Here is a 20,719-nt window from a genome sequence, read left to right on the forward strand (position 1 = left end):
ATAGGATAATAAATCATATTACAAAATAATTATTTGTGCTATTGATGTTTGTTGTTATGATATTTCAAGCAATACATATGTTGAAGATTTTCTGTCTTATTCATGGAAATAAAGTTTCTTCTAGAACATATTTAAAATACTAATTTTAAATTCTTACTTCCAGAGGTCAGACAAATATGTTCTTTTCTTGTCATATTTTTGGCTTTCTGGCAGATTTATAAAAACAGGTCCAATGAGCACAAGATGGTTCCCAAAGCTTAATTTATACTTAACAGCATCAAAATGAATTGAGGTGAAGAATGCATTTGTATACTCAAAAAATTTAAGACAAAGGTATTTTTTAAAAAAAGAATATGACATTGGCCGGGACCGGTTTGGCTGCAAGGTCCCGAGTTCGATTCCGGTCAAGGGCATGTACCTTGGTTGCAGGCACATCCCCTGTGGGGGGTGTGCAAGAGGCGGCTGGTCGATGTTTCTCTCTCATCGACGTTTCTAACTCTCTGTCCCTCTCAATTCCTCTCTGTGTAAAATTAATAAAATATATTAAAAAAAGAAAAAAAGAATATGACATTGTATTTATAAAATATGTTGCTCCAGATATGAAAAAGATCTATGCAGGCTAGTAACCCTTTGTTTTATTAAATCTCACAAACTTTTCAAAGGGAATAAAAACAAAATTTCAAAGCACTCTTCTTATAACATCTTAGAAGTTCTCTCTTTTAAATGCTCCGGGGTGGGGGAGAAAAAATGTTGCCTAAAACCATTATTTACATAAGATTTGCAAAGAATAAAATAATTTCAGGTTGCAAACTTTAGAGTTAAGTAAAAAAGTCTTTTTTATTTAAAAAATATTTTTATTGATTTTAGGGAGTGAGAGAAAGGAAGTGGAGAGAGAAAGACAGAGAAATATCAATTGGTTGCCTCCCAGGAATATTCCAACTGGAGATTGAACCCACAACCTAAGTGTGTGTACTCTGATGTGGAATCAAACCAGAGACCTTTCAGTGCACATAATGATACTCAACCAACTCAGCATTCACGGCTATTCTAAAGTTTTAAATCATTAGCTCTATGTTTTAAATATTAAGGTATTTATACTGAATGTTCTTTTTAAAACACAAAATCACTTGGCATCTGTGAATTTTAAAAAGCATTGCATTTCTTATTCTTTGTAAGGTTATTCTCAAGAAGAATCCTTTTTTTATTTTTTTATTTTTATTTTTTTGTTGGTGTTTCAGAGTCCAGGAAAAATTCTATTATAAAAGTACATTGCTTTATGAACTGGTTTTATTTGTTTTGTGCTGATGTAGCAAAAATCAAATAAGCTTACAAGCCTCAGCATTTTGACACAATAAAGAATGCTAAACATTGACATCCTAAATCTATTTGCTGTAACATAGAAAGAATATTGTCTTTAATGTGGGCACAAAAGAAAAAGGAAAAAAAAGAAATTGTTTTGAGTATTCAGTATGATGGGATTCAGTTGCATGAGGAAATACAATGATTTTATTTAGAAAAATTTAAATATACCATTCCTCTGTAGGGCTTTGACTTTCATATGCATTTCAAGCAATGTCTCTGAGATGTCATTTAATTTATGTCCTTTACATATTTTGTCTAAATTACTATGCATGGCATAACTCTAAGGATGATACTTAGAAAGGCTTTACATTTTTGCCAAAGAAGTAATTTTATTATATGAGTAAAATTCTTCTATAAAACCATGATGTCACAAATCCTATCATCATTTTTCTCTTTACAAATTTACCTTCACTGGTAATTTCTTTTCTTACCAATGAAATTTCTCATCTGTGAAATTAAGGAGTAAAACAAGATGCTAATTTAATTTGTACTAACTTAATATTTCTTTTACTTGACCACTATATGTGAGCACCTATGCTCTAATTTGTCATCATCTCATTCCTCTCCTTACAGAGAATGATATTATTTCACTAGAGCCCTGGTGCATGAATTTGTGCACCAGTGGAGTCCCTCAGCATGGCCTGTAGGGATCCAGAGAGCAGCCACTCCTGCTCCTCCTAGCCCTGCTCATCCAGGTCAGCTGTGTGGGACTCCCAATGAGGGGGTGCACTGACCACTAGGGAGCAGCTCCTGCATTGAGCTTCTGCCCCTTGGTGGTCAGTGCATGTTATAGCAACCAGTCGGCTGGTCATTTAGGCTTTTATATATAGACATTTAGCTTATTACCTAACGTTGATTTTTCGTATTTCTCTTAATACATTTCTCCTGGAAAGACTTTGTAATCAATTTGGCAGCAGCAATGCATAGGGCCAACCTATATCCCACATTCTGAGTCATTGTTGGTGTGCTGCCTTGGTCCTCACTTCTTTGCATATTTCAGCTCAGTAGCTTAGTTTCTATCCATAATTTTATCACATCCCTTAATAGTGATCAGTGCTATTTCATTGAATGAAACTAATCATAGTGATAGGATATTGAGCACAACATAGTACAGGTGGTTCTCTCAACATGTCCTATATTCCACCAACAAACTTTTGTTCACATTGCAACTTGATATGTCCTTTCTTCAAAGTTTACATATAACTTTCATACCCAACATGTTCATATGTGATTAATTATATTTGTTTTTATTTCACTCCCAATCTTTAACTTGTACAGTTCCATCATCTTAGAGATCCTATAGTTTATTTTACTATGAAGACATTCAACATTTTTCTATTTTATTAAAAAGAAATCTACCTGAGATTTTTTTAATTTCTCATTTCCTTATACAATAGGTTAGTATATAAATATAATTCTACATGTGTTTAATATAAATATTTTGAACTCAGAAGTCAAGCCAAATTACAGTTTTTTAAATCCTCTTCTATTCCATTTGTGACTCACCTTAGCAGAAATGTTAAATTCTTGATTATTCTTTCTATCTCAGGCATGTTAAACCTTTTCCCCTCAAAATACCCCATTGTTGCCGAAACCAGTTTGGCTCAGTGGATAGAGCTTCAGCCTGCGGACTGAAAGGTCCTGGGTTCGATTCTGGTCAAGGGCACGTACCTTGGTTGCGGACACACCCCCAGTAGGGGGTGTGCAAGAGGCAGCTGATCAATGATTCTCTCTCATCGGTGTTTCTAACTCTCTATCCCTCTCCCTTCCTCTCTGTAAAAAAATCAATAAAATATATTTTTTAAAAATACCCTATTGTTGTTTAAACATGCTCAAATCTCTTTAATCCTTGGAAATCTTACTTAAACCAAAATATTATATGCCCTTCCCTGTAAATCCTCTTCTCCAGTGACCTACTTTCTGATTTTTTCTCTTTTTGGCATTTACTGGTTTCATTTTACTTTCCCATTCTTTAATCTGTTTCAATGTTATTTCTAAGTGCTTCACTCCACTAAATTAACTTTTGCTAAAATAACCAAGGAACTCTCTGTTGCCAAATCCAAAGATATTATTCCATTCTCATTGTGTGCATTTTTGTCTTATTTTGGGAAATCACTACAGTGACAACTTCCTCAATTAATATTCTCTTGCCTTGATCACAGTACCACAGTTTGCAGATTCTATTCCTTAATTTAATTTGATAATTCTTTTTATAAATTTATCTTTATTGTTGAAAATATTACAGATGTCCTCTGTTTTCCCCTATTAACCCCCAGCTCAGCCTCCCCTACAGGCCTTCACTGCACAGTTCTCTGTGTCATGGATTATGTCTATGTGCACATAAGTTCTTTGGTTAATCTCTTCCTGCTCCCCACTCCCTTTTCCTCTGAGACTCTTCATCAGTCTATTCCATGCTTCTATGTCTATGGATCTATTTTGCTTATCAGTTTATTTTGTTCATTAGATTCCACATATGAGTGAGATCATGTGATACTTGCCTTCCTCTGACTGGCTTATTTCACTTAGCATAACACTGTCCAGGTCCCTCCATGCTGTCTCAAACAGTAAGAGGTCTGTCTCTTTTACGTTTTTTATGTTTCACTTGCAGGCTCAGTCTTCTCTGCCAGCCATTGTTCAAAACTGTGCAAAGCTTGACCCTAGGACTCCCCTTTGTCTATGAATGTTTTCTCCTCCAGCTGCTACTTTGTCTTCTGTATCCAGGAGGACCCCAAGATCCATATATCTTGTCTCGAATTTCCCTCTGAAGCCCAAACTTACATATCTAACTTCACATCACAACTGATCCATTTAGATGTTCTTTAGGTGTCTCTGACTTAATATATGTTTTCTTTACTCCCAGATAAAGCAAGGAGTTAACCTTAATCTGTTCTTTACTTCCATTATTCCAATAATGACCAAGTGTTATCCATTACACACACACACACACACACACACATACACACACACACACACACATCTTGAATACTTAAATTTCTTTCTATTTTCCACACTACTCTTCTAATACATGTGCTGTTTCTAACATAGACTGTTGGTATGTCCTCCTTCTTACATTTAACTTTGCCACTGCTGATCTCCACATAGCAGCCTCAGTGGTCTCACAATGCAAATGTGATTGTATCCTAAATCTGCCTCACACCTGCTTCCGCTTCTCACTGCTCCTATAAGAAAGGCAAATATCCATGATCTCCTTTCATGTTAAGTTTTTGCAACACCTGGAATCTGGACAATATCTATAATTGTTTCCAGCTTATGTCAAACATTATGGCAGCATAATTCAAGAAACATAATTTAAATTAAAAAAGTGTTTTGGCCCTATCAAAGCAAAAATTTCATGGATAAATTTAAATAGGCATAGAAGACACTGATTGCCAATATTTTAATAGCTAAAGCAAAGCAGATAATTTAGGCAATTTGTGGCCAATACAGGTAAAAATAACTTTTTGTTCACTTTCTCATTCCCTACTTGGTTTTTTCCACCCATGTTCTGATATTGTATTATCACTCCTGCTAAAGATATTACATTTTAAATTTTCAATTGATGTGTGTGTGTGTGTGTGTGTGTGTGTATGTGTTTATCACAAAAAAATTTAGTGTTATCCTTTATTGAATTGTGTTTATCTATTTTCAGTCACAGATTTACTAAATCGAAAACTGCATTCATTTTTTTTACCTAAAATAATTGTAATCCGCAGGTAAACTATAATTTTAGTTTTGTTTGTATTTAATCCTCACTTAATTCAAACATTAGGAAAAATTTTCTTACCTTTGAAAGGAAATGAACTTTTTCTAACTATTATGTTACTGATTATTAGGATTACAAGTTTGGGCTGCTATTCGAGGTGTTTTCGCTGCTCTCTTTTAGAGTTTGAGCCATTGTCCTGTTAGAATGTTTCAGTTTCCCAGGAGAGCAACGGTTTGCATTTCTTACCTCTCTTAGCCCTAATGTGATACTTGCTTTTCTATAGCATGTACATACCTTTACTTTTTTCCTCCAGCAAAGTTAGCATTTCTCTTCCCCTTTTATCATTGAAACAGTGCAAGAATTTTTATAAACATTGTTATGATATGCTTTTTTATGTTTTCATTAATTTTTAGAGAGAGGGATAAAGGGAGAAGGATAGAGAGAGAGAGAAATTGATGAGAGAAACAACATATATTTGTTGCGTCCCACATGCCCCCCTTCTGGTGACCAAGCCCACAACCCTGGCATGTGCCCCTACCAGGAATCTAACCACAATCTCTTGGTTTCTGGGTCGATGATCAACCACTCAACCACAATGGACAGGCTGTACTTGCCTGTCAGTAGAAGCCATGGTACTATCACATTTATGACCTGGCCCATGTAGGATTAAAAGCATGCTTACGCTGTAAAAAGATTGCATATATATTTATTTGAAAATCATTTGGCTGTTTTAGCTTTTTATAACAGTCCAACCAGTATGATGAATATCTTTTGTTTATAGCTTCAGTATTGTGATGTATAAGAATTAAACTATGGTAAGGGATTGACAGAAGAGCTTTCCATAAGCAGATACTCACCTTTTTCATGTTTGTGTTGTTCCAGTTCCTTCTGAATAAAACTCATTTCTTTCCCTTAGCAATGAAATCCTAGTAAAGCCCACAGAGAATTTGCAGTTGCATATAAAAATTATTCAATTTTATTGGTCCAGAAATCTTTAGTTTGTTAATGGACCTAAATGATAGATTTTCTGTTGTCCAGAGGCAGGCTGAGTCTCAGTGGAAATGTAGTCATTCTTATTTGTAACACCTTTATTTGTAACGAATTACTCGCATCTCTTTAACCTGTGTCTTTGAGTATCCTTGGGGGTTGACATGACATCTGTCTTACAGTCAACCGAATTGAGAAAATTAACCTCTTGAAGTTTACAGTGTCAATCGTTGTCCAGTGTCTGCCTCTGTCAAATTAATGTTACTGTAATGTTGAAAGACAAAATTATACACATGAAGCACTCATGTGAGATATAAGCACAAGAGACCCTCCTTATTAATCTTGTTTATTTTCCTTTTTATTAGCTTCTGTGATTTTCTACTTGTGCATTTTTGTGCATTGGGACACAGTTGAAATATTTGTTACATAAATCCATACTATTCCTGGAAACATATGAGGAATTGCTATGAGAAAAATTTTATACAGATTTTGGTTTTCTGTTTAGATGTTACTATTGTTAATAATACAATTAAAGGTAGTATGAGTAAAGTAAATAAATATAGTCAGTCCACCTTAATATTGTAGGATCACATGGAAACTAAGGATTGTCTTTCTTATGTGTTTTATTTTTCTTCCAGAAATCAAAAATATCCACGTATGACAAAATGTGGGCCTTTATGAGTAGCAGGAGGCAGTCAGTGCTCGTCAAAAGTAATGAAGAAGGAATCCAGCGAGTCCTCACCTCTGATTATGCTTTCCTAATGGAGTCAACAACCATCGAATTTGTTACCCAGCGGAACTGCAACCTGACACAGATTGGTGGCCTTATAGACTCCAAAGGTTATGGCGTTGGCACCCCCATGGGTATGTTTGATGTCAGCCACTTGTTCTTTGCTCATTAATCTTAGTTGCTGTGAGAAAGTGATAAAAATGGTGCCTCCATAGACCATTATGAGTTTTGTTTTTTGTGAATGCATCTTGCTACATTCTGTTACTGTGGAAAATCAGGGAAGCAATTTAGACATCTGCTTCTAAATGGATAAGTAACAAAAAACAATTTTATTTCTACCAAAATGGTCAGTAGGCATTTTTACTGAATCAATATTGAAAAGTCCTCCAGCATCCCTCTAAAAGTCCTTTTCAATCGGACATTTTAAAAAATGTTTTACTGACAAAATAAAGCTTTTGCAACTTCTTTTTTTCTTCAAATTTGTAGCTTATGTGTGTTGTATCTGAGTTAAAAAGTTAATGAAAAGAATGAGCAACAAATGGTTTAGTTGAGTATTTATTTTCTTAAGAGAAGATACATATAATAAATTATTCCTGTAACATAGCTAGAATATTTGACATGCAGGATTCATTATTTTTAATATCCCCTTTTTTCCATCTGACAAAATTATTTTTAATAATAATTATGAAATAAAATAAAAAATTGCCAGAAAAAAAATAAAACTAAAAACTAAAATTTTGTTTTATACTTCATATATATATATATATATATATATATATATATATGTGAGAGAAAGAGAGGCAAAAGTATGTTTACATTTATAAATACACAAAACAGAGTTTATTCTTGTATTATAATTTATTAGTTATTGTATTATTTTCTATATGAACATATAACAGGGCCTGCATTCTTTGAGACCTAAGTTATTATTTGTTGAACAAATGAATTCTACATCAATACATATGATGGAACAGTAAGATTTACAAACAGAAAAAAATAACTTTTAGAGCTAGCCATCTTATATTATTAAGTGTGATGACCTTATTAAACTAAGTTGAGTAGTACAGGGTAGTGAGAATTGAGTAAGATTTGAGGAGGATGTAAAAGGACCTTGAAGTACAGCACATACATTTTTTAGGAATAGTTACATAATAGAACTCATAATTTCCAAATTTCTTAAATAAGTAAATTTGACCTATACTTAATATAAAACTTTAAATGGGAGGGTTTTTTTATTATTATTATTATTATTTGCTTATTTGTTTTGTAAATACAATGTACCAGTGTACTATCTTGCTTTGAGGAAAGGTTTGGTAAAAATAAATCAAAAGAGTATATTATAAAAAATCTCAAAAAACAACCAGGATATTTCAGATATGAGAACTATTTTTAAAAGAAAGATAATAGTTGAGTTAGTTGTAAGGAAGCTTTTTGTTATAGTTTATTGCAACCATATATAAAACAAATTTTGATCTCTCTTTGCCCTTGGCCCTGTTTAGTAAAAGTTATTGACTTATCAAGAAAACAAAACAATTTAAAATAGTATGTATAAATTTTATTTTAATGTAACTTTAAATTGAGGAAAATACTGGGGACAGAACTTGGAATTTCTACTTCCTCTATTTACAGATATGATGAAAACAAAACAAACTATAAGCCTTAGGATGTAGATTTTTTTTTCCTTTTATCTGTTCAACTTGGCTAATAGGTCAATTATTTACTTCTGAAGAAAGCTGAGTTATTTGGAAAATGTTTACTGATATCAGCAAGGTCACTTTCATGAGAAACTTACAAAAACCCAGTTGGATTATATATCTGAGTGGAATTATTTTTTTTGTAGTTTGTAGATTAGTGTGATATAATAGTGTAATATATTGGTGTTTTGATTAAAATTATTTTTAAAAAATTGGCAATAGCACATGATAAATTTCTAACTTTTTTAAGGACCTTGTTGTCATTTTAATCAAATTTATCATCACATACAAATAAAAATTTAAAAGGTCTGGAATAACACAGTGACTTAGCAAATATGTAGATGAGGAATAATATTATAGAGCATTCTTCTTTATTCATTGCCAAATAATGTCTAAATTTTTTTAATGTCACATTATTATTAAAAATTTATTTAATGAATTTAACATATATTTTGTTTTTACACTAAATTAGATAAAATTGAACACTATAATATAATTTTAAAGGAATAAATATTCAAATCGCTCTCCTGTAGGTATCACAATATACTTTTTATCTCTCTAGTTCAGATAACATTTATTCTCTTTGACATGATAGCATTAAGTTATTAATGTTAGTGTATCATACTTCAGTCATTCATAATATGACATAAATCCAAAATTATTTTGGGTTCTGGCTCAGTTGGTTGGAGCATCATCCTGTGCACCAGAATTTCAGGGGTTCAGTTCTGGGCAGGGCAGGAATCTAGGTTGCAGATTCATTCCCAGTTGGGGAGCATATAGGAGGCAACCAATCAATCTCTCTCAATCTCTCTCTCTCTCTCTCTCTCTCTCTCTCTCTCTCTCTCTTCTCTCTCTCTTTCTCTCTCTCTTCCTCTCCTTCCTCCCTTTCTGAAAAATCAATAAAATTATTTTATAAATAATTAACATAAAATAAAATTATTTTAACCCAATACATTGTGAGTGAATGGTATCTCATATAATTTCATCAAATAATTTTATTTGGGGGAATAAACTTTCACATTTTATTCCCCCAAATATATAACTTCTGAGGAAAAAAAAATGTTAGGCACTAATTTATTATTTGCTATGTCATACCACTGATAGAAATATGGCTTCATAAGTTATTTATATTTATTTAGTCACTAATAAGCACAATGACATGCAATTCTAGTGCTTGAATGAGATTCTGATTTACCCAAACTTTCAACTAACGTCTTAGTCTGCATTTCTCAGCTAGTTAATTAGCATTTATCTTTTATGCCATCATTGTTCAAGTACACTGGAGATTATTTGTAATATGTTATATTTATTTAGTTTTAAATTTTTGTTAATTATAAGAAAAAATAAACAAAATAAAATAACACATTTAGTTGTGAGCAAATGTTTATCGGAGGATCTCCATCATTTGCTGCAAGAGCTAATGAGATAAATTTATTCAAAGCGTAATATGGGATCAATCTCTGGAAATTTAGGTCATTACCAGAAATTCCCCAAGAGTTTGTGCTTATATCTGCAGGAGCCATAATCCATAATGAACATTTTAGCTATACTAATATTAGGAATGTGATCACAGAGAGGAATTCCCTTTGTTAGTACAATAGCTCAGGTTTTCAAATGTCATAGAGGCACATGTAGTTAAACAGAGGAGGTTAAAATATAAAATACTGTCTTTTGGTGTGGGAAATCATAAATATTTCAAAAATTATATATATTTTTTTCTCCTAAAACTCCATGCATCTTCTTAGCATGTTCAGCCTCCTCCTGAGTGATTCATCTTTAGAAGCCCACCGTCACCATTCATCACTCTGAGAGTGATGATTACTGACCGGCGTGTTGTGAAATTGCTGAATGACTCAGATATAAGCCATTTAATTAGGGAAGCTCTCTCTACACAAAAATACCTTCGCAGAGCTATCAACAATAATGTGGAGATAAACGCTAAATAAGCATAAGCTGCTCTAATTAAGCTTGGAGGACATTAACTCTCTTTCATAATTTTCCTGACGACAGCAATGTTATTTTAATGTGGTATCCATTGAAGGAAGAGTTGTGAAGTTGTAGGTGTTCTTACTCATAATAAACTATTGGAACTTCCTATTTCATTCAAAAGAATTAAGAAAAGCCCAGGCCTGGTGGTTCCCTCGGGTAGCGCACTGTCCCATATGTGAAAAGGTTACAGATTGGATTTTTCCAGTTGGGCCTGTACGGGAGGCAGCTGATAGATGTTTCAACCTCTCTTTCTCTCTCTCTCTTTGTCTCTCTTTCTTCCCCCCCCCCCTTTAAATAAATAAAAACGTGTCCTCGAGTGAGGATTTAAAAATAATTAAGAAAACAACAACAGCAAAACCCTGGATGGGGTAAAGCCAAAAACAGAAAATCACAGCAGTTTTCATTAAGGGCTATTTAAAATGTGTGCACAGTTGCAATCATGCCTCTTAATTCACTGTAGGTGATAATCTTACCCAAACAGGGAGCATTTCCACTGTAATAGCATTTTCGACTATATTGCCTCCCTTCCGACTGCTCGTACTAAAAGCCTTTTTGGCTTCTCTCTTTCAGACGTTGAGTGCATATTGCACTTTGAGGACTAGGCAGACTCAGCAGTCCATGAGCTGGTGGGAAAGCAGCAGTATAGAAAAAAAACCCATTAGGGCCAGTTTGTGTTATTTTGCTTTGCTCTGTTCACTTTGGTAGAAATATTGTAAAGCAACTGAAGGGTCTCATTAAAACTATTTTACTTTAACAATAAGCTAGCAGCGCCCTTCATTCTTTTTTCGTTCCTCACCACGTTAATAACATCAGTGAATTATGTGTCAGCAGAGAAGGGGATTGAGAAAATTGTATTCATGCTTCTCCACATTGTCAATGATGCTAAGTTTTCTATGATCGTATTTTATGTGTGGGGTTAAATTAATAAGATTTTTCAAACAGTTGGTGAGTTGTTATTTCAGTAAACAAAATCCAAAGTGGCAATGTAAACATGAATGTCGTAAGTTGAATATATTGAGAATGCCTTTAAATGCTAAGGTTGAATTTCAAAGACAATTTATCACATACAAAATTGTTATATATACCTTATTTCTATCATATTTACTGTCTATATCATAAAAGGCCTGTGGTCATGGGTATCACCACCAAACAACTGGTCACCATGAGGTGCATGGAGTACCTTTTGCAGGCTGGGACTTACGGCGAGGTGGGACCCACGTGGCCGGTGGCGGGAGGTGGCAGCACATGGAGGAATGGCATGAGTTGGGAGTTATTTATAACATCCTCCATGGAGCATGGGAGGCATCACAGAGCAGCAGACATGGCCCTGATGGCAGGCTAGGCCTCGGGGGCCCTATACATGCACTGGGTAATCATGTGCTGGGCCTCTAATTTAATTATAAATAGGAAGGTACATCCTTATTTCATAATTAGATTTTAATGTTACCTTTATAAACTGCTTTTCTAACATTTTATATTAAGGAATACAGAATAGATCCTCAAGTACCTTTCATCTCATTATAATGCCCTTACATATAATCAACCTAAAGTAAAGGGGGAAAAAGCCACAATAGGTTATATCATTGACTCTTTATGGTAGAAGTATACCACTGACACAGAAACAATTTGAAATGTTTCTTTGTTCCTTACTTTTGTTTTCTAATGTTAAATGCGTAAGATCTCACTGATTATTTTTTCTCATTATTTGATGAAGTAAAAGATGTAGAAATAGTACTAGGGGAGTCATGACCTTAATGGATTTTTTTCCTAGACTGCTGCTTTCCTACCAGCTCATGTTGTTTGTTTAAAGCATATGCCCATGTTTATAACAATAGAAATCAGCATGAGAAGCATGTTTTCCTCATTTTGCTCACCATCCATTTCTAGAATTCCCAATTCATCATATAATAAGTACTGTAATACTCATCATTACAGATGCATAAAATTGCCAGCCTTCAGTTCTTCAGTTTTACTGAAGTGAATGAATACATTTATCTTCATTAGTTGGACATAATGCACAAAAATTGATGCAAATTATTCATTTTTTCTGCAGGTCAAACCTTCCATTAAAATGCATTCTATTTTTTTCATTGCACTTTTAATGTTGGTGATGTGATTTTGAAGGCTAAATCGAGATCTAATAATTCTCAGAGCCTGAATTAAACAACAAAAAAGTCAAATTACACCTGTAGAGGCTGTACATTCCTCCCATAGTTGTGAAAGTCCACATTTCAAGTCACGGAAAACAGATGAGCCTCAGTAAGCTGTGCCTGCTCACCAGACATCATGAATCATGAACTGACTTTGTATATTAAAATCTAGAAAGCTTCCGGTGGGAATTTGATGAATTGGGAGCATCAGTGTGAGCAGCCTTCATTTATATCATAAATGCTGACCAATGATATGCAAATAATGCCTAGAGATAATTTTCATGAAAACAGTTCAGATAGATTTTATATGCAAACATTCAGTTAATGAATTTATTTAGTAAGCATCTTATGTTGATTAGTCCAAGGTCATGTGGATTCAAATTCTATTATAGATGAGCTAGCCAGATTGACTATGTCAGACTGTCATCCTTTAGTTAGCAGGACTAAGTAAGATCAATAAGTAACACTTGTTAGAAAATATGAGTCAAAGCATAGAGTTAAATTTTGTAATTACTAAATTACAAAGACAAATGCCTTGCATCTGCTGGCACTCATGTGAGAGGAATTTTCTCATAGAATCTGTGGCCTTTGCAGTCAGATGACTTATATATAAACTAGAGGCCCAGTGCATGAAATATGTGCATGGGTAGGGTCCCTAGGCCTGGCCAGTGATCAGGGCCAATTGGGCCTTCCTCCCCTGGCTGCCAGCTGCCAAACAGGGCCTTCCTCCCCCTGGCTGCCAGTTGCCTGCCAGAGCCTTCCTTCGTTCCACACTACAGCCTGGTGGTCAGGGCACGTCATAGCAAGCAGTAGAACTCCTGAGGAGACAATTTGCATATTAGCCTTTTATTATATAGGATACAACTTCTATCTCTGTATCCCAGGTGTCCTGGGTACAGTTACTGATCCTTCCTTAGATTCAGAGTCCTCATCTGTAAATTGGTAGAATTATGTCTATATAATCAGAATGTGATAAGAATTAAACATATTATAGTATTTGGACCAGAACATATGTGTCACAAAGAATTCCAAAAGACCACCTTGAAGAACTGTTTTATTTTTATTTTTTAAAATATATTTTATTGATTTTAGAGAGGAAGAGAGAGGAAGAGAGGAAGAGAGATATATCAATGGTGAGAGAGAATTGTTGATTGGCTGCCTCCTGTAAGCTCACTACTGAAGATGGAGCACACAACCCAGGTATGTGCCCTTGACCAGAATGGGACCCAGGACCCAGTCTGCAGGCTGACACTCTATCCACTGAGCCAAACTGGCTAGGCCCTAAAGAAATGTTTCATAATAATTGAAAGAATGTATTTGTGGTTTTAAGTTATTTGTATCATACTCTTTTTGCTTTCTATTTTTATATATTCAGAAATATTGAATATATTGTAGATAAAGTGGACTGCTAATATCACCCATTCCTAACCAGTTAGAAGTATTTTCCTTTGGAACCTAACTAAGGTTTTACCATCAGCCAATAGACATACTGTAGTTAGCTAACCACAATTTAGGGGGAAGTGATTATCTACTTTACAAACATAAGACAAGTCCTATTATAGGGCATTATCTAAATAAGTAAATTGGAGTTTTTTCTTCTTTAAAAGCCTCCTGAGTGTTTACTAAATGGAGTTGAAGAGGTATTCATATCGATAGAAGGTTATCTCTGGAGACATAAATGCTTCCTTTGTATTTGGTCAATCTATAAGAAACTTTATCACTCTTCAACCTGCTTAGCTCTGTAAAATAATGAATACAAAATGTTGATACATATCATTCCCTTTCTTAAGAGACAAATTGTAAAAACAAATATGACACAAAACAGGGGAAGTACAACATAAACAAGCGCCCTGTTATATAATACAGGGTCGCAGATTAGTAGAGTTCATTGAATACCAAAGCCAAATTTTAAAAAAGCACTTGAATTCTACCTTAAAGGATGGGTACTTTACTATCTTCACAAAGTTATCTTCTCTCTCATTTTGGGGACTCTTTATGATTAGCTACGATGATGATTTTATTTAAAATCATCCAATTTTTATAATTCATTTATTAAAGTTTGATATTGGATTTGAAATGAAAATAGTATAGTTAGCAAAGTATTCCTGACAATTTCCATGCTTACTACTTGTCAAATGATTACTCTGCAAATGAAAAATTGTAAGAAAGGAAGGGTTTCCAGGATAAAACTATTTATATTTTCATACTTAGCATCAGAGAATATCCAGGGGGAAAATGTGACTACAAATCTACTTCACCAGCCACTTTTAACTAATACATATGGAATAGGTCAAAACCAGCGAACAAAGTTTACTTTTTCATTATATGCTGATAACAGTCACGCTTCCTATTTTTCATGTGAGCTAAGGGATATGAATAAAAGGCAACTGGATAATACACTCTATAATTTGATTATTTTTATTGGTACATTTGCATGCCTCATATAAGTATCTCCCTTTGTAATCTTAAATACTTGAATATTCTCCTGAGAATTGTGCAACTAGACCTTTCATTAGAATGTATTTACACTACTTTTCCTTGAGGTCATAAAGACATTGCATTTTGAGATCTATGACAGAGGAAAAAAAGCACAACCTCTGTCTAATTTAAGCCAGTTTTTTTATTTTGAATATAGTTACTTAAGTTTAAAATTGACTATCTCTACAATGTCCTTAGGGGTACATGACTTGATATATATCTATATCTATAACTACATCTACTATATATATATATATATATATATATATATATATATATATATATATGTATTAGAGGCCCAGTGCATGAAATGAAATTTGTGCATTGGTGGGGGTGTCCCTCATTCAGCCTGCACCCTCTCTAATCTGAAATCCTGAGGGGGATTTTCAACTGCCTGTTTAGGCCCGATCATGGGGCCAGGAATCAAACATCCCTCTCACAATCCAGGACTGCTGGCTCACAACCCTGCCTGCCTGCCTGCCTGATTGCCCTAACCACTCCCCTGCCAGCCTGATCATTCCCAAATGCCCTCCAATGCCGGCTCAGTCACCCCCAACAACTATCCCCTGCCATCCTGGTTGCCCCTAACTGCCCTCCCCTTTCTGTCCAATCACCCCAACAGCCCTCCCCTGCTGTCCTGGTCACCTCTAACTGCCCTGCCCTGCCATTCTGGTTACCCCTAACTGCCCTCCCCCAACTGCCCTCCCTTCCCTACAGGCCTGGTCCCCCCCCCAACTGCCCTCCCTACTGGCCTGATCACCCCTAACTGTCCTCCCCTGCACACCTAGTTGTCCCTAACTGCCCTCCTCTGCTGGTCTGGTCACTCCTAACTGCCATCCCCTGCAGGCCTGGTTACCCCTAATTGCCCACAACTGCCCTCCCATGCTAGCCATCTTGTGGTGGCCATCTTGTGTGAGGTCATGATGGTCAATTTGCATGTTACCTCTTTATTGTATAGGATATTTACTCCCTAAAATTGTATAGTACCCACTTTGTGGTGGTTTTGTTGTTGTTGTTGTTGTTGTTTTACCTCTTTTCTCTCATTTCCACATTTATGGTGGCATTTATATTTAACTTTATTTCACTATGACTTTAATATCTTATACCTAATTCTATTCTTTATATCTAGAAAAAATGAAAGAGGTGGGTTATGGATGCTCTCATTATTATTTTCCTTTCCTGCATATCACTTCCTAAAACAAGAATTCATATATAGAGGGGGAAAAAGGCAGCCAGGGAGAAAAAGGAATTGTTGTCCCTACCTTTATTTTTAAAGTAGTGCAAGCTTTTTTGAGGATCTATTCATAAGACTAAGATAATTCATTCTGTTAGATGGTTTCTATAATATTGTGTTCTTTATTATTACAATGGTCCTCATATTTGCAAAAAGTTGTTCAATTTTTGTTGTTTTTGAAGTGAAAACTAGATAGGCAGGGCTTGTGTTACAACATTCACCATTATATACCTAGCCTCTAGCATCTATGCTAAGTAATATTTTTGCATGTAATAATTAATAATGAAAAACAACACATGATTCAGCTATTATCCATACCCTTATGACCCTCAAAATCAGCATCTAGTAGAGAAAGAGATATAGGAAAACATTGGAATATGATTAACCAAATGCTGTGCTAGAATATTGACAATGTGATATGGCACCAAAGAAGTGAAATTCTGTATGTCTCTGTGACAGTCAAGGATAAATATGCAAAATAGCAGAAGTTTACCTTGAGTAAGAGAAGTTCAACCAGAACATTGGAGGGAGTATGAAAGCAGAGCCGTTTAGGCAATGGAAAATACAACTAATTTGTATTGCTGTCAGGTTAGGTAAATGAGAGGAAAAGCATAAAATCAGAGAACAACCCTCTGGTATGTTGAAAAAATGAATTGCTTGACATATTTAGGAATTGGTTTTTATTCTATAGCTTTAGGGCATCACTGAAAAATTTTAAGCAAAGAAATGATGTTCATAGACTTCCAATGAGGAAAGATTTCTAGGATCATTGAGATTTGATCACTTTTATCTGTCATTTACCATTCTGTGATTAAAATATTATGAGTTGATAAGTTGTTTTCAAAATAAGACTACTCTTGTTTTACTCTTAGGATTGTCACTCATAAATTTTTTAAACTGTCAAATTGAGGGTTTTTGAAGAGTGCCTTCAAAAGAAATACAAGAAGTTATGACAACAACTCCACACTAGTTTAGTTATTGTCTAACAGGGAGTCATAAATGGGCCTCAGGAAGTGGTTAATTGCTACACATATTAAATGCTTCTTGATATAAATATAATTATCAGATAAAGATGAAATAAAGATCTAGATATGGTTTGGATTCATAAGAAATGACTGAAGATAAAATTGCAAATATGCATGACCAATTACTTAGAACTTAAAAATATCTTATTTTATGCATATATTCATTCAACAAATATTTTCCTACTGTGTGACAAGTGTTATACTAAGAAAGAAGATACAGTGCCTGCCTTTATGGAATTTTCATTCTATTAGGATAATCAGCATTAATCAAGTAATTACAGAAATTATTTTTTAGTTACTTATTAAGTTATCTGGAGGAATAGAGCAATGATGATATGTTATTGTAAAACAGCATTATTGACTGAATAAAACATAAAATTGGAAATATAGAGAAATAAAATTGAATTTGAAATGTAAATATAAAATTTTTTTTGCACTTTCTAAAAACAAATATGGGAGAGAAAGTGCCCCGAGAGCTAATAAAACCTATCTTCTGCAGTGAAAAAGGCTCCCAGAAAATTTAGTCTGGCTCCAACTTTATTAGAAAATTGTATCATGAAAAGGATGGTAAAAAAAAAAAAAAAAAAAGATAAAGCTCTAAAAGCATCCAAATTTGCTATGTATTTAGGGCACTCATCTCAAAATAAAAAGACAGGGAGCCATTTTTTAAAATGTAACATTGCCAGAACATTGTAGTAATGGAATAGAATAATGTAATCCTATCTAATAAATAGGGGATATGCAAATTGACCATCATTCCATCACAAAAATGGCAGTGCCCACAGTGGAGGCCAAGATCCTGTAACAAACCTTAAGAAGCAATCACCAAGGACCTGAGGCTGCATGGCACTGGGCCAGGGCAGGGGATCTGAGATTGTGCCCCCCGCCAAGTGGGGCTTCACAGGGGACCTGAGACTGTGCTCCCTTCCCTGGCACCAGGCCGGGGGACCTCAGGCTGTTACCCTCAACCCTTTGCTGGGCCAGGGGACGTCAGGCCATGCTCCCCACCCAGCAGGGATTAATGGGGGACCTCAGGCCACATCTCCTGCCTGGCAGGGTTTGACAGGGGACCTCAAAGCATGCTCCCCACCCCAGCCCAGGCTGAGGGACTTCAGGACATGCCCACCGCACTGGTGCTGGACTGGGGGACCTAAGGCCATGCCTCCTGCTACAGCATCAGGCCGGGGAACCTGAGTGTGCATCAGGGGACCTGAGGCTGTGCCCCCCACCCAGAGGGGATTGATGAGGGACCTGAGGCTGTAGCCCCTGTATGGTGGGGCTTGATGAAGATGGGGCCAGAAGGTTCTGGATCTTATGTGATTTGATGCACACACAGGAGGGCAGGGATTTAACTCTGGGTCCCGTGGTGTGCCCCAGATTCTGACAGGAGGAAGATTTTCATATACATTTTACTAATTTTCTTTCATCTCTGATATTTCTATTATAGAGAAAGGGCAAATAGCAATATTAAAACATTTCCTCTAATTAATTCCCTTTTAATGTGCATGAATTTAGTGCACTGGGCCACTAGTATTACATAATAATATAACAATGTAAGAATTGAAGATGATGGCTCCAGCAGACATACTCAGGTCTTTGAGCTAGTAGGTCTTTTACATATGAAGGTACTGACCAAAAGAAATCACTAACTATTGATATAAATACAAATAATTTATAAACATATTTGACCATTTAACCTATTATAGATGGTAAATACTAGATACGTCAATTAAATCTGCTTATGGACTCTTTATTTCATTTAATTTAATAACATGAGAAAATGTCCAATATCAGAAGTTCTACCTTGACATATTTTGGTTATATCATAATTAATATATTATACTTTATTCAATATCTCATTCAAAAAGCTTTTGTTGAATGATTAATGTGTGATAGGCAACATGTTAGATATTGAATGAAATAATGTAATAGATAATTATTACCTATAACTGACACGTAGCCTAGCTTTAAGGGCTTCAAGTTTTAAGTAAATGTTTTAGAAACATTTATTAGATTCAATTTTTTGAGAGAAGATAAATATTTAAGAAATTATTAAAGTTTTTGAGGCCAGTCTTTGGAATAATTTATCCTTAGTGAATATGGTATAGTCTCATACCTATAAGACATGTAAATTACCATATTTTAGAAAGTTCACAATATCTTGAAGTATGAGGAACTAGAAGAAACCTAAAATTAGGAGTAGTCTCTTTCATAGAAATATCTTCCCATCCCCAAAGAGACCAACTAATTCTGTGTCATACACAGAATGTCCTATCATTACAATGATATCAATAATATCCTAATATATAAAACCCACGGTCAGTAATATCCAAAATGACCAAAGGCTCAACTAACCGGAAGTCAGTGCCAAGTTGCTGTGGTGACCCAGCACTGACTGCCACTGCTGCAGGCACCCTGACCCAGCACTGACTGCCAAGGGGGCTGCAAATCAGGTGCCAAGAGAGGTCTGGAGAGAGAAGCAGGGTCTGATTCATAGCCTCTGTGGCAGCTGTTGATCAGCACTTGCCTCTCTCTTTCTCTCTGGGCCTGACCAGCATCTGCACCTCTGTTTCCCTTTCTGATCAGGCCCATTGATTGGCCTGGAGATGCTGACTGGCTTAGAAACTGACGAATCAGAACCAAATTTAGGTGAAATGCGAAGGCAGAACCTAAGATGGGGGGGGAGGAGGGGTTTTAAGGGCAACAGCTGTTTGATGTAAGATATAAGAAAGCATTTCAATGTTTTAATGACCAGTTTGGCAGTATAGGGCATATGGCTGGCTATCAGTCCAGATATAGGGATTATGTATTTTTGTCTGCCAAGAGCATCTCCTCCTGATTAAAAAGCCCCTCTCCCCAACCCTGATTTAAGCAATCTTATCCTACATAATCTATCTATACTACTAAAAGGGTAATATGCTAATTAGACTGGGTCAACTGGCTATCTTCTGGACTTCCGACTTCCTTTGAGACAAAGGGGCTGAGGCAGAGGATGTTAAGGGTGATCAGGCTGGCGGGAGAGGGCAGTTTGGGGCGATATCAGACTGGCAGGGGAGGGCAGTTTGGGGCAATCAGACAGGCAGGAAGGTGAGCAGTTAGGAGCCAGTGGTCCCAGATTGTGAGACCGGTGGGATCGGGCCTAAACCTGCATTCAGATATCCCCCAAGAGGTCCCCTATTGGAGAAGGTGCAGACTGGGCTGAGAGGAACGCCCTTGCAAGCAAGACTTTCATGCACTGGGTCACTGATGAACTATAAAACAAAGAAAACTAAAGTTCCTTAGAAGGTGGACCAAGATGATTATGAAAAACAGCAATACTTACATAAAATTTTAACAACATATTTAAAGGATATGGATGCTATTAGAA

At 35.5% G+C, this 20,719-nt stretch overlaps 1 protein-coding gene across 3 annotated transcripts in view; it reads left to right on the top strand.

Annotated features, from left to right (window-relative positions):
- GRIK2 (glutamate ionotropic receptor kainate type subunit 2) overlaps positions 1-20,719 on the top strand; it is a 526,713-nt gene that overhangs the window by 483,328 nt on the left and 22,666 nt on the right. For all 3 annotated transcript variants that reach the window (XM_084889359.1, XM_084889360.1, XM_084889361.1), the window contains exon 15: positions 6,691-6,916. In XM_084889359.1, the coding sequence (XP_084745485.1) occupies positions 6,691-6,916 (226 nt within the window). The remainder of the gene's footprint in view (positions 1-6,690; positions 6,917-20,719) is intronic.

Source organism: Pipistrellus hanaki (assembly GCF_964339955.1).
Source record: "Pipistrellus hanaki genome assembly, chromosome: 7".
Taxonomy (NCBI): Eukaryota; Metazoa; Chordata; class Mammalia; order Chiroptera; family Vespertilionidae; genus Pipistrellus; species Pipistrellus hanaki.